This window comes from Cydia fagiglandana, chromosome 14, assembly GCF_963556715.1.
Source record: "Cydia fagiglandana chromosome 14, ilCydFagi1.1, whole genome shotgun sequence".
Classification (NCBI taxonomy): Eukaryota; Metazoa; Arthropoda; class Insecta; order Lepidoptera; family Tortricidae; genus Cydia; species Cydia fagiglandana.
Window position 1 is genome coordinate 2,183,388 of NC_085945.1, and position 14,511 is coordinate 2,197,898.

The following is a 14,511-nucleotide window of genomic DNA, read 5'->3' on the forward strand; positions in this document are numbered from 1 at the left end:
TGCATGATGACACAGAATAAATAATAGTACTAGGTACAGAAGACTCACTCTCTAACAAAATGCGTCTGTCACGATCAGCACAGATATGGCCGCTAGGTGGCGACAGCGTCACGCGCGGCTTATGGCAAACCCCAAAATTGGGGTCGAACGGATGCACTTTTAGCTACCTGTAGCAAAGCGACGAAATCGCGGAGTGAGCCACGCCTGATGGTGACCGAAGAGCTGGCGGCTACCTCGCACAACGCATCAGGATTGCGATTTGCGATACAGCGAGGAAATGCCTCCCGCATCCTTGGTACAATGCCACAGGGGCCTATTTAAGATTTAAGCTACTTGTTAATTTCGTTTAGTAGTACCACTTCTATCTTCTATCGAATGATTAAACTTTCTAGTGAATTCCATCCGCCTTAAGAAACACAATAAAGCGTAAGCACACGATGTGTATAAAAGCTAATGATATGTAAAACCGGGCCGGAGGCTGCAATCGCGTGCGATATGCACCTGGGCAGGCACAGAGTACCTATCTTATGACAGAGAATATTTCTAATAAGTGGTAGTTGTTGTTGTTGTTATCCTAAGGCACCCCAGAGGTGCAAAGGGCCTTCACAAGCTCGCGCCACGCCTTCCTATCTTCAGCGACCGCTCTGGCCTCGCTCCAGCTCAACCCGACCGCTTGTAGTTCATTTGTGACGGAATGCTGCCAAGAGTGCGAGCCCATCCCCTCTTCGAATAGAATGTCCTATCCATCTCCATTTCCGTGTCGCGATTTCTTGGGTGTTTGTCGGTATATACGCCATAGGTCTTCGTTGCGCATAGTTTTTGGCCAGAAAACGCGAAGGATCGACCTGAGGGACTTGTTGACGAAGACTTGAAGAAATTCGTTAGGCCCTTAGTCACTCTCCACGTTTCGCAGCCAAACCGCAACACAGATTTCACAATTGATTCGAAGAGGGAAAGTTTAACACGTCGCGTGAGCACATTCGACTCCCCAACAGCCTTTAACTGAGCGAACGCAGCTTTCGCCTTCTTTATCCTGTTGTGTCCATAAGTGGTAGTGGACATCCACCAACCCACTGGGTGGACACAGTAAAGAAGACACAGGCGCCTATTATTAGGAAGGCGGAAAATCGTGCAGAATGGAGAGCCTTGGTGCAGAAAATAACAACCTCATGTGGTCGCGACCCTCAGTCATGAGGAATCGAGGAAGAAGAAAATTTCTACATATAAGTATAACGTAAAGAACTTATTTCTAGTAAAACGTGTTGACACCTCACTTAGTTTCTGACCTGAGGAAGATTTTGTTAAGGAAGATTCTGGGACCCGTCAAAAGAGACGATGGCAGTTGGAGGATCCGGAAGAATCGGCGAAATAGAACATCCGATAGCCGAGCCGAATATAATAGTTGAGACCGAAGCGCATCATCTCCACTGGCTGGGCCACCTCGAAAGGACGGGTGAAGATCGGGCAGCTAGAAGAGCCTACCAACTCGACGCCGTCCAAAAGGTGATGACCTTTTGGACGGCGTCGAGTTGGTAGGCCCTTCTAGCATCCTTTCGGTGTGTAGGATGCTACATATCGTAGGGCAAATATAGTCAAGGAAGACCTTCGTGAGCTCGGCGTGGTCAAAAGCTGGCGTAATGCCGCTCTGGATCAAGCAAAGCGTAATCTTGTGTTGGAGACCAAGACTCATGTTGGGTCATCGTGCCAGCCAAGTAAGTAAAATCTTGATTATTTTCCTACTCTGTACCGATACCTGGATATAGGGAATACGCGACTTTATCTCCGAGTATTTTCAGCGAAAATATTACAGGGATTTGGACCGTATAGACCATTTAACGAGTATTTATTCTGCCTTACTTTGAATGCATGGAAAGTATTTTAGAATAGCCTGCAATGGAATTGCTGTTTATTAATTTCTGGGTGAACAAATAACTAGAAGATTACGTATGTAGTAAAAATAGTTCAGGGGGTACAAGGGGTGTTATAGTCCGCAAAGACAAATTATTTGAACATTTCTAAGCACGTTTGGAGCTTATTGATATACAGACTACCGTTTTTAGGGTTCCGTACCTCAAAAGGAAAAAACGGAACCCTTATAGGATCACTCGTGCGTCTGTCTGTCTGTCCGTCTGTCACAGCCGATTTTCTCCGGAACTACAGTAGTTGGACCAAGACTAAGTATTTTACAAAAAACAAAGCTAACGAAATCATTCCCGCACCCAAAACGCCGGGGTATGGCGATGTATCATGAATCCCCGTAAAAATCAGCTGATTTGCTGATAAACAGATAGCCGATTTTTTTTCTAGTAAGTAATTTCCTTTCAACTATCCAATACTTAATCCAACCATGATATAAACTTGCTTGGATGCCTTGGCAAAGCTTTGCATGGAATGTTTTTCGTAAGACTTATACGTAACAGAATATACGAGTATGTTGTGAAGAGGGTGGTTGGCGGCAACATTCAGTGCATGACCCATATGGCCTATGATCGCACACTGTGGAGACGGAGCACACATGGTCGCGATCCTCAGCAATGAGGAAGAAGAAGATACCGGAACGGCCCGGTCACGGTGGCGCTCCTGACAGCTCCTGCGTCGGCTCGCTCCGGCCCGCCCCGGTCCGGGCACGGCCCGGTCTAGCGTGAGTCATCCTTAATACGTAGGTAGGTCGGCAAAGTGGATGGGAAAGAGCCTGGATGTGGACGCAGTTCAAGACGTTGGTCTCACCAGATCCGCACCGCTCTTGACTCCACAGTTCACATGGCTCTCCACACGGCCAAAGACAGAAACAGATGGAGAAAGATCAGAAAAAGTGATGCCACGACTCTCAATATTGAGGAAAACGACGCAAGGCGTTGCCAACTCGGATTTTGAAAAAATGCTAGACTAATGTCTAGATTATGCCAAAATTATGCCAAAGATTTTTGAAACACCTATGTTAAAAATTTGCTAAATTATCACTTGAAATTCGACACTTAAAACACATACTTTTTTCAAATTTACCGCCTTTTTCTACTGCCAAGATCTGCTTGACCAACTTTATATAGTCCGTGGACGTCCAGGATCCGTCCACAAAAGTCAAAATTCATATGAAAATATGAACCACATAAGGCGATGGCGCATTGTTTCTGAACGCAACCTTAATTGACCGAATGTTTCTATTACTTTATCATTCACCGGTTCACTCACTTTCTTCTTTTCTCAACCCATACCAAGATAACTACGCTCTGTGTAAATTTAATTGTTTTAATGAAAATACATCATTTTCATTTATAAAAAGTGTTTTTACTTCATACCAAAACACGCATATTGTTGCTGCCAAGTTGGAGCAAACTTGGCTTAGACTAAATTATGCTAAAAAATATGCCAGATGCTAAATGGAAAATTTTGGTGCCAAAGCGAGTGAAAATATGCCAGATCTGGCATCAAATATTTATGCCAAGTTGGCAACACTCGCAAGGAGGAGGAATAGGTAGGTGTATTTCATTATATACCTATCGCTATCTGAGTATTTGATTTATTTTGTCCAAAACAGACCAATACGGCCGTAATGCGCCATAAAGCAATGGCCTAGGAAGTCGTTACGGGCTTAATGTTCTAGAAGCAATATGGGTTTTTATTGCTGTTCTATTGCGGCACAGGGGCGAGGACAGATGAGGCAAATTAATAGCCCACATGTGGTTCTGTCAAGTTCTGGTTTTTGGTATAAGTATGGTTAAGCGACTTTCCCGTGCAAAAACGTTTCGTACTTTGTCCTTATCGGCATGTTAAAAAACTCTACACAGAATACATCTTTAAATTTGTATGATAAGTCTTAGAAAAACCTATGCAAATCGTTAACTTTTGTAATTGTCACAGACAAGATGCCGAAAATATTTAACCTACTTACTTATATGAAACGGTTGGTGTCGGTTGGTAGGTATTTTCGGAGTGGTTTTTTATACTTCTCTCTTTAGGATAATATAAATAATTTTCACTCGGAAACAACAAAGTGAAAGAAGTTATTGTCATCATCATCATCATTTGGAGCCTGCCGTTGCTGGGCAAAGGCCTCTCCCCAATTTCTCCACATGATCTTGATACTTAATACAAAAATAAGCCAAATAAGGTATTTTAATATCGTAAGAAACCTAAGTTAGCTGTCCTCTACGGTCATGTTATGTTATGACACAACATACCGCAGACCACTTTAATGTGATTGTTTGTGTGTCTAAGTGTAGACAGTGGCCGTCAATTGTAAAATAGAAACTGGATAGATAGCAGTGGCGGCGCGTCCATAAAAGCCGATTCCCACCGGCTTGCCTGTTTTTGGACGTTTGAGCAGAGTTGTAAAGGAAATATAAAATATGAAAAGCCAAATTAACTCCGGCTTGCCTACGGATATGTTTGACGCGCCGCCACTGGTAGATAGTGTATTTAAAATAACGCTTTATTATGGAAACAGTGACGCTTGCTATCTTGGATTCCAAAATTGTTATCATGTAAAGGATGACTCACGCTAGACCGGGCCGAGCCCGGGCCGAGGCGTCCGACATGTCATTTTCTATGACGGATGATCGGTGATCACGTGGTGCTTCCATAGAAAACGAAGCACCGGAAGCTCTGGCCCGGGCCCGACCCGGCCTAACGTGAGTCATCCTTTACATGATAACAATTTTGGAATCCAAGATAGCAAGCGTCACTGTTTCCATAATAAAGCGTTATTTTAAATACACTATCTACCAGTGGCGGCGCGTCAAACATATCCGTAGGCAAGCCGGAGTTAATTTGGCTTTTCATATTTTATATTTCCTTTACAACTCTGCTCAAACGTCCAAAAACAGGCAAGCCGGTGGGAATCGGCTTTTATGGACGCGCCGCCACTGCTATCTACATATCGTGTCCAAAATTCCTTCTATACGAAGGGCTAGCGCAGAGGGCCTACCGCGAACTATAGTCTGTTATTATATAAGTAGTGTTTGTACATTTTCGGGTAGGTTTAGTAATAACATTTATTGGTTAACCAACCAAATACAAAACCGCCCGGATCAGTCACTGAACGACCTGACTTTAACCTACATTATTTGATCATGTAATGTTTTAATGGCTCCTAAAGCCATTTGAGGGTATTTTTGTTTACTTTTATTTAAATACCTAAAGATACAGACTATACGTTCGACGTGTTGTCTCTCTGTCGCTTATAAATTTGTACGTAAGTGTGACAGGGAGGCAACACGTCGACTGTTCGCGGTAGGCCTTCAGGGCAAAGTTGGACGTAGCAGAAGATTAATTGAGAAGTAATATCCTGGGACAATAAACACTGGAATTAATATGGGAAGTTCCCGCAAAGTTTTCCAATCGCCGCGGCTCTTTGTACTGCCCGCAATTTATGGTGACTCTGCCACATGGAGTTGAGGCTGTTTCCAGTTCGTGACAGTTCCGTTTTGCCACAAAATAAATAATTAGAACTCAGCAAGCAGATAATATTTATTTTCACATGGAGTTGGGATTGTTTTCGATTCCACAGTTCCGTTTTGCCACAAAATTAGTAACTACTATACTCTGTATCTTTACATTTATTTAAATAAAAGTAAAAAAAATCTACCCTCAAATGGCTCCTTAAGCCAGTTGAGGGTAGATGAAAACATTACAAGATCAAATTAATAATGTAGGTTTTTTAAAGTCAGTACGTCCAGTGACTGGTCCAGGCGGTTTTGTATTTGGTCGTCGTATAAATGTTATATAACTACCCGAAAATTTACAAATTGTTTGTTTACTTTTATGTAAATACCTAAAGATACAGAGTATAGAGTCGGACCAAGCTGACTCTTCAGTGTCTGCACGACATATGAGTATAATGTTTACAAAGACACTTCCACACTTTGTTCTGTTCAAGTAGGTGAAAATGTTACTTAGACGGATTCTAGAAAATGTAAGGGATAGCTTTTGACATGGCAAGCTAATTGTGCTGACACTGCCACATGGTGTTGGGGTTGTTTCCAGTTCGTGACAGTTCCGTTTTGCCACAAAATTAATACTTGGTAGGAATGAAAGGACATTTATTATTTTTCAATCGGTAGCTAACACATAACATAAGTAGGTAATGCCCTAAGCATACAAAATATCATATAAGATAAGTAAATCTGCACCAATATAAAAAGATATATGTAAGTATCTGAAGTAAGTATGTCTCTATAACATGTAGACAAATTAGATTGTGACAAATATTTCTGAACGCGAACTGTAGAAATATGTCTCTATTTGGAAGTAAACACTAGAATGGCAGATACTTTCATTCGCTACTGCTCGATGCACTTGTCAGGCCATTTTAAAGTTTGTCCGACAACAAGTAGAATGAAATGAATTTATTATTATTTATTATATTTTAGAAACATACAGTCGTTTACAAACATTACTTATACAATATTGCTAAAGTTTAGACCTAGAGTTTCATTTGTTACATAAAATCACAGTCTGCGTAGAATTAATGTAGGCGCATAAATAATAGCCTCTACAATTTTAAGAAATTTAACTATATCGACTTTACCCTTTGCTTTTATCATGAATCATCAAGGATAATGTTTTACCTCGTTATTTGCAAATGGTGACATGTAAACTTTTTCACAGGCTCATTTTGTCCAATCGGACTGCCGTAACGGAACCGCCCGGAACTTAGTTTCATTTCTGCAGCGATAGAGATATAATCGTGTTTGCGAGCTCTTCCGTGTTTAATATAGGAAACGGCATTGTTTCGTAATAATATAAGTTTTAACGGCTTGTAGGCGGACGCTCATCAACACTAATAGCTTGATGGTTAAGTACCTATATATCCTGAGTACCGTAAAACGGGGTGAGTAGGTTTTGCGGGGAGAGTTGGGTTATGAATGGGGAGAGAAGGTTTGATAGGGGGGTGAGAAGAAATTTTAAGGCTACTGCTGCAAAAATAATGTATTCCAATTTAAAATGGAGCTATAGTAATACGCATAATAAAAAAAAATCGATCCAACAATCTTGCAAAATCACCTTTGTATGAAAAACCCTCTCACCCCAAATACGAGGCACTACGGGGTGAGGTGGGTGTTCCTCTTTATCGTCAAAGTTATGAAATGAAACTACCCAAAATAAAATACAAACTAAAGTACAAATGTCCGAACCACTTATTATATACACCATTCAGTTTTCACATGTAAAAATAAAATTTTATCGAGGTTTGAAAGTCAAATTTCACCCAACTCACCCCATTTTACGGTACCTACCTACTAATGATTATCAGATCAAAAGTTTTTTTGTTTAAATATTTTAAATCGGATGACTCATATGTTTAAGTCAATAGCTTTTCATGTTTCGTTCTATAACGAGAACCTTCGACAGGAGCACGTTTTGGCGGTCCAACACAGAACTACCAAAACAATTACCAAATTTTATTATTTTAATTTCATGTTATATGTTACCTATATTTTCAATATAGGTACTATACCTACTTACATGGGGAGCAGACTTGACAAACACTTTAATTTACTTAAAGGTTAGCCGGAAGAGATCCCTTAAGGGGATTGGTTTGCCTTTGTACTTACACATTTACTGTATTCTCTCTGTGGTATATATTTGTTTTGTGCATTAAAGTGTTTACTATACATATACTACTACTAGGTACTAATAATTTACGAAAAGGTATTATCGCTTTATTAAGTTTTTAAATCCGGGAACTACGGATTCTTGTTTGCAGATTGATATATGAGCGAGGACTTTAACAACACGAGGCAGGTAACCTCGGACGGAGACGAGCGTTCAAATCAGGCATTAGGCATGTTTGTTTGTGTAGCAGCTTATTGTAAACAGAGACGTGGCAAGCGCGCTCGAGGGCGACTCGTACCCAGTACCAGCAACATTAACAAGAATTTAATATAGATAGGGCTAAGCTTTGTACTTAGCATCTAGAGATAAGACTGTACTGTGTTCAAGGAATTTTAACATTCTTCTCATTCGACCGGGAAACGCGCTTCATCATCATCATCTCAGCCATAAGACGTCCACTGCTGAACATAGGCCTCCCCCTTTGGGGGGTGAATGCCATAATCGCCACGCTTGGCAGGCGGGTTGGCGATCGCAGTCGAGTACACCGAATTTGAGGGACGCTGCTGCCCGTCCACCGGTGGTCTTGGACGTAGTTAAAGGACATACCCGGGAAACGCGCTTGGTTGAAGATTATCAATGTAGCGTTAGATCTCATTCGGTTCGCTTTAGTTATTTTTCATTACATAAATAATTTATATTTTGTTTTATTTACTGATACATAATGTATAATGCATTATTTATCTCTAAAATTGGCCTTCGGGCTAAGTTCCTAAAATCAAATTTAATTCTTGTAGTTTCAGATTATCCTACTGCCTTATTTGGATTAAGCTCCCTGTATACAATAATACATTTTCATATGTACAGTCAGCAGCAGAAGTTGCTAAGTGGGCCAGGTGTTCAAAATGATCTTGACGCGACTTTATTGTTAAGAGAATAAGAGCGTGTCAAGGTAATTTTGAGCACCTCGCCCGCTTAGCAACTTCGCTGACTGTACATGAACATAATAACTCGCAAGCAGCTTATCCCATCCCCCATTTCCTGGCATCATATCCTACAGGAAACCAACAGTAATTCTAGGTATTCAGCGGAGAAAAGACGTAAATTTCAATAGCCGGTTGTAGGCCCGTAAGCTTCGGTGTAAATCTCTCTAGGCGCATAATATTGCACCATTATGGCTGCTAGGGGTGCCACAAAATGTATTTTCATCACACTTGCTCGAAAAAGATCTTATTTCATGCAGCGGGCCGATTTTTGAATTTCGATCGTTCGATTTCGTCACTCGAAAATCGGTGGGAAAAGGCGAAATGCAAATTTTTGAAATACGAGCAATAGAAATTGGGAATCTAGTGGTATTGACTACTCGTTTTCAATTCTATTAGTAGAATTTAAATGCCTAGTAGTGGAGATATTATTGAACGAAATACACGAAATCGAGTGGTCGAATTTCAAAAATCGGCCCCCAGGTGTACTAAGGAGAAAGGCCTATATTATGTATTGTTCTTGCGTGAGTTATGAATGAATGGACTGACATGAACCCTGTTGAAGTCAGTAGGTAAGGTTTTCATGAGAATCTCCGTCCAACTCTGAGGGCCTACCGCGAACCACATTCGACGTGTTGCCTCTCTGTCGCACTTGTAAATTCGGACGTAAGTGTGACAGGGAGATAACACGTCGTACGTAGTTCGCGGTAGGCGCTCTGTTCCTGATGTTTACGGTTATCATCAGCTGTCCCACGAGAGCCAGTGCACGAGGTACTTACCAAAATGACTACAGGACTCAATTTCTCCAGGGTCCCATTATCAGGGTTCCTTTTTGAGGAAAAATACTGAATCGAATTAAGTGATTCTTGTGAAATCGGGGAACAAACAAAAAAAAAAACAAGGATACTTACGATTTGAGAAGCTCTTCCGTTTTGAAATCGATAATAATTAAAAATATAATATTTATTAAGCTCTCATATTTTAAATAATATTATTATATATTCATGTCACAACCCTAGGTGTAATAGCTCGCTAGCTTCCGCCTCAGGGCACCGCCTGCATTGGGATCTACAAATAGATCCGGATATACCCGGGATTGATAATAAGCTCGCTCTTACTCTGTACATAGTGCTCGGTTATGCACTTCAGACTAAGGGCCAGTTGCACCAACCACTTTTGACAGACTGATCAACGCCAGCCGGCGCGCCCCGGCGCTTTACTACGAAATTTTCCATACATAAAAAATTTCCGAACTCTTTAACGATACGAACAGTGAATAAAATTGGTGTAATTTCTTCTCTATTTTGTTGTAATTTAAATAAAAATACGAAAATTATATTAAAGGGCGACTATATTTGATGATATGACAGATGTGAGTGAAAATTTGGTGACACAATTCTTTTAAATATGTTAAATTCAAATTTATGTCATTATCGAATACATTACGAACGTAAAAAGGTTGCAGTCTGAACATGCCGCCCGCCAAGAACGACTGTTCTTAACTAACTTTGATTACAATGCAATGCTGATATTAAACTAAACAAAACTACTAAATTGTAATCATTATGATAATAACTCTCATGTAAATCTTTCAATAGCTCTGATAAGGTTCACACAACATAAACAGTTCCTTCAACTTGAAAACATAACAATCATAAAAACAGTTAAGCGAAACCATTCATTACATGAAACCAATAAAACAAAATAACACCAATGTGTGTTATGAATAGTTGAAATAACAATACAATACATTGAAACAAACAATTAATCTGCTAAAGGTAAGACACAAAGCTTAGACACTGGTCGTTTGATTAAAGAATTTTTATAGCGCAACGTGACAACTCGCGTAACGTTGTTCACTCCAGGGTGTTTTTCAACAATTTGACCTAACAACCACCGAGCTGGAGGCAAATCAAGCTCCTTTACTAGAACCACATCTCCAACCTTTGGTTCAGGTACAACCTGTGTCCACTTATATCTTTGCATGAAACGTGTAAGGTATTCTTGCGACCAACGCCGCCAAAAATCCTGTAACATTCGTTGTAAAAGTTGCCATCTTCTTAATGAACTAATTTGCGAATGTTCGTAGTTATGATCTGGAACAGCTAATAAAGGTTCACCCACAAGAAAATGTCCGGGTGTTAAGGGCATGGGATCACCTTGATCTTGGATACATGTCATTGGTCTTGAATTTAGACAGGCTTCAATCTGCGCAAGCACTGTAGTTATCTCTTCAAACGTCAGTGTTGAATTGCCAATTATTCGCTTCAGATGAAATTTACAGGACCGTACACCAGCTTCCCATAGACCTCCGAAATTGGGGGCTTGTGGTGGAATAAAGTGCCACTGTGTTCCGTTTGTAGCCAACCAATCTGCGATCTCGGGTAGACATCTTGATTTTTCTTCATCGAACAATTCTTTTAACTCTCTGGCTGCTCCCACGAAATTTGTCCCGTTGTCACTGTATAATTCGCTGCAATGACCTCGACGTGACACGAACCGCTTGAATGCAGCCAAAAACGCCTGCAAAGTCAAATCGCTCACTGCTTCTAAATGTATAGCACGCGTTGCCATACATACGAATAGACATATGTATCCCTTATAGGATTTATTACCTCGACCCTTTGATACCCGTATGTTTATTGGGCCTGCGTAATCAACACCTGAATGAAGAAACGCTCTACTTATGTTCACTCTCGGTGAAGGTAATTGCCCCATCAGTTGAGGTTTGTTTGTTGCTGCGTATCTAATGCAGGTGACAGACACATTTCCTGCAATATAATTTAACTATTGATTTAAGACCAATGATGTAATATTTCTGTCGAATGACGTTTATCATCAGCTGTGGCGCTCCGTGGAGTGTAACCTTGTGTGCATTTCGTATAACGAGAGTCGTCAACAGCGATTGCTTTGGTAAAATGATGGGATGCTTTTGGTCTTCATCTAATTCAGCGTAATGCAGCCGCCCACCAACTCGGAGTAATTCCGAGTCGTCCAGCTGTGGATTCAGAGTGGTAAGTACACTTTTCTTGCTTACTGGTTTTCCTTGCTTAACATCCTTCCACTCCTCAAAGAATGCTTGAAGTTGACACTTTTTTATCATTATTATCAACGCATCATCAATTTCTTTCTTTAGGAGGTACTGATGTTTTGGTTTCTCTTTACACAGGCATCTGCGGCAATATGCTACGACTCTCAGCAACTTCGTCAGCGATGAGAATTTCGCCAATATGTCGTCAACTTCGCCGTGATCTTCTACTGAAGTAGCAAGGTGAGTTTTTATTTTCCTTTCTTCTAAATTTGTCTCCAATCCCTTAGGATTAGTATATTGAATACCCTTTTCATTCAACCATGAAGGTCCTCTTAACCAGAGCTCCAAACCAATCAATTCAGAGGCCCGAATGCCCCGTGATGCACAATCTGCTGGATTATGTTCAGATTTGACATGTGACCATTGGTTACGGTCTGTGACAGTCAGTATCTCTGAACACCTGTTCCCGATGAATGTTTTCCAACGACTAGGATGACTGCTCAACCACGCAAGCACTATCTCAGAGTCAGTCCAAGCGTGTATATTTGATTTCGGTATGTTCAAAACACCCGAAACTTCAATAAGCAGTTTCGCTAGCAGAACAGCACCTGATAATTCCAATCTTGGAAGACTGAGTTGTTTGATTGGGGATACTCTTGTTTTTGCTGTAATCAAACTGACATGAACTCCTCCTCTTGCATCTATAACTCGCAAGTATATGACTGCAGCAAATGCAGAATTGGAAGCATCACAGAAACCATGGAGTTCTACTAACTTCGCATCAGCCTTGTAGTATACCCAGCGCTTCAACCGAAATTGTGTGAGGTCAGAAATATCTTCCCTATACTTCGTCCATTCTTGCAATAGCGGTTGTGGTAATTCCTCGTCCCAGCCGATACCCGCAAGCCATAACTTCTGTATGAAAATCTTTGCCTTGATTATACTCGGTGCTATCCAGCCTTGTGGATCGTACAACTTTGAAATATCCGAGATAACCTTTCTTTTTGTTACAGGTGCAGACATCGGAGGCAACTGAACTGCGTATACGAACTCATCGGAAGTACGACTCCAGGTAAGTCCCAATATCTTGTTAGTAGCTTCTAATTTGACTTCTATCTTGTTTTCATCTTGCTTTCCTAAACTGTCTTGTTGTATTTGCTTCAACATTGCTTCACTGTTGCTTGCCCATTTTTGCAATTCGAAACCTCCCCTTTTTAGCAATTCATTCATTTGCTTGTATATTTCGATTGCTTCTTCTTCGCTTTCGCAGCCCGACATCAAATCGTCCATATAAAATTCATGTTTCACTCTTTCAGCTGCTAGAGGGAAGTCTTTCCCTTCATCCTTTGCCACTTGTATCAAGCTTTTTACAGCCAGATAAGGTGCTGAAGAAGTTCCAAATGTAACGCGAAGCATCTTGTATTCCTTGATGTTCTCTTCCGGTGTCTCACGCCACAAAATACGCTGGAATTCGGAGTCTTCGTCACTAACCTTTATTTGGCGGTACATTTTGACTATATCTGCAATGAAGCAGATTGGATACATACGCCAACGCATTATTATATGACGCAACTCTGGTTGCAATCTAGGGCCTACCATTAAATCGTCGTTTAAAGATACGCCGTTCGTGCCTTTGCATGACGCATCAAAGACCGCCCGAAACTTGGTAGTTTGTCTGTCTTCGCGTATGACAGCGTGATATGGTATGTAACAACCCTTTGCTTTGTTGTCATGAATTTCCTTCATGTGATTTAACTCTAAGTATTCATCAAATACTTTCTTGTATTCCTGTTTCAGGCGCTCATCTTTCTGCATCTTCTTCTCAAGATAGTGGAATCTCTTCAACGCAATGTCCCGTGAATGACCATCGGCGCAGGCTGGTTCACTATCTCGAAATGGAAGTTTGACAACATATCGTCCCTCTTCATCTCGTGTGGTGGTTGAATGGAAGATATCTTCACACCGTTGCTCTTCGATTGACAAAATCTTATGTTTGTTGGACGGCTCTGCTTCAACCTCCCAGAAAGACTTAAGCAATTCTTCTACAGGCTCTACATGTGTGTGCAATGTTGTAACTTTGATGTTTGTGTTTTGATCCGACTTGACCGCTCCAAATAATATCCATCCCAGGGTTGTATTTTGTGCCGCTAAAGACCCTGAGGGACATTTGATAATACCATCTTGAATAATCCTAGCATAAACCTCCGCCCCTAATAAGATGTCTATCTTATTCGAAGTGTGATATTCCGGGTCAGCTAACGTTACGAGTTCTAACTCCGGCCATGAGGTGATTGATACAGCAGTTGAAGGTAAGTCTCTCGTCACTTTGTCGAGGACATACGCTGAAACACGAAACACGCAACCTGGATTGAGACGTGAACTGATTGATACCTCTACTATGGACCTTGTTGAAGGGCCCTGTTCACCTCCCAAACCTGATGTATCTACCCTGGTTGGTGTGGTTTTTAATCCAAGTAATTGAACTGCTGACCTTGCAATAAAAGACTCTTCCGACCCTTGATCTACAAGAGCTCGCAAAAGTTGATATTTCCCGCCATTTTGTGATTCAGCTGACACTACAGCTGTTGCTAATACCTTCCGAGGTGCTACACCCTTAACAAAATGGCTGGTGATGTGTGCAGAGGTTGATGGATGCTCCTCAGATGATGAAGCATTGATAGGTGTCTTGATTTGACTCACAACTGGTGAAGCTTGATTGCCAATGGAATGATTCGCCATCGTAGTGTGCGATTCGCCCTTTAAATGTAACAATGAATGGTGCCGTTTGTTACATATTTGGCACGATGTGGTACTTTTACAGTGTTTTACCGAATGATTGTTGCCCAGACAATTGAAACACAACCCTTGTGTTTGCACAAAGTTACGCTTGCTATCAAGATCCCTATTAATAAAATCCTTACAGCTTCTAAGATGGTGATTATCTTT

At 41.0% G+C, this 14,511-nt stretch overlaps 1 protein-coding gene across 1 annotated transcript; it reads right to left on the reverse strand.

Moving 5' to 3' along the window:
* Positions 1–11,251: 11,251 nt before the first annotated feature.
* LOC134670879 (uncharacterized) lies at positions 11,252–14,304 on the reverse strand. The gene is made up of 2 exons (XM_063528693.1): positions 11,401–14,304; positions 11,252–11,305 (listed from the first exon to the last, which is right to left on the reverse strand). Exons 1-2 carry the CDS (start codon positions 14,302–14,304, stop codon positions 11,252–11,254), a joined length of 2,958 nt encoding a protein of 985 aa, XP_063384763.1.
* Between the last annotated feature and the right edge of the window lie 207 nt (positions 14,305–14,511).

Excerpts from the sequence above, each read along its gene's own strand:
- LOC134670879 (XM_063528693.1), bottom strand. The coding sequence starts at position 14,304 with ATGGCGAATCATTCCATTGGCAATCAAGCTTCACCAGTTGTGAGTCAA. Across the intron at positions 11,306-11,400 it reads TTATACGAAATGCACACAAG|GAAATGTGTCTGTCACCTGC; the intron begins GTTACACTCCAC and ends ATTATATTGCAG.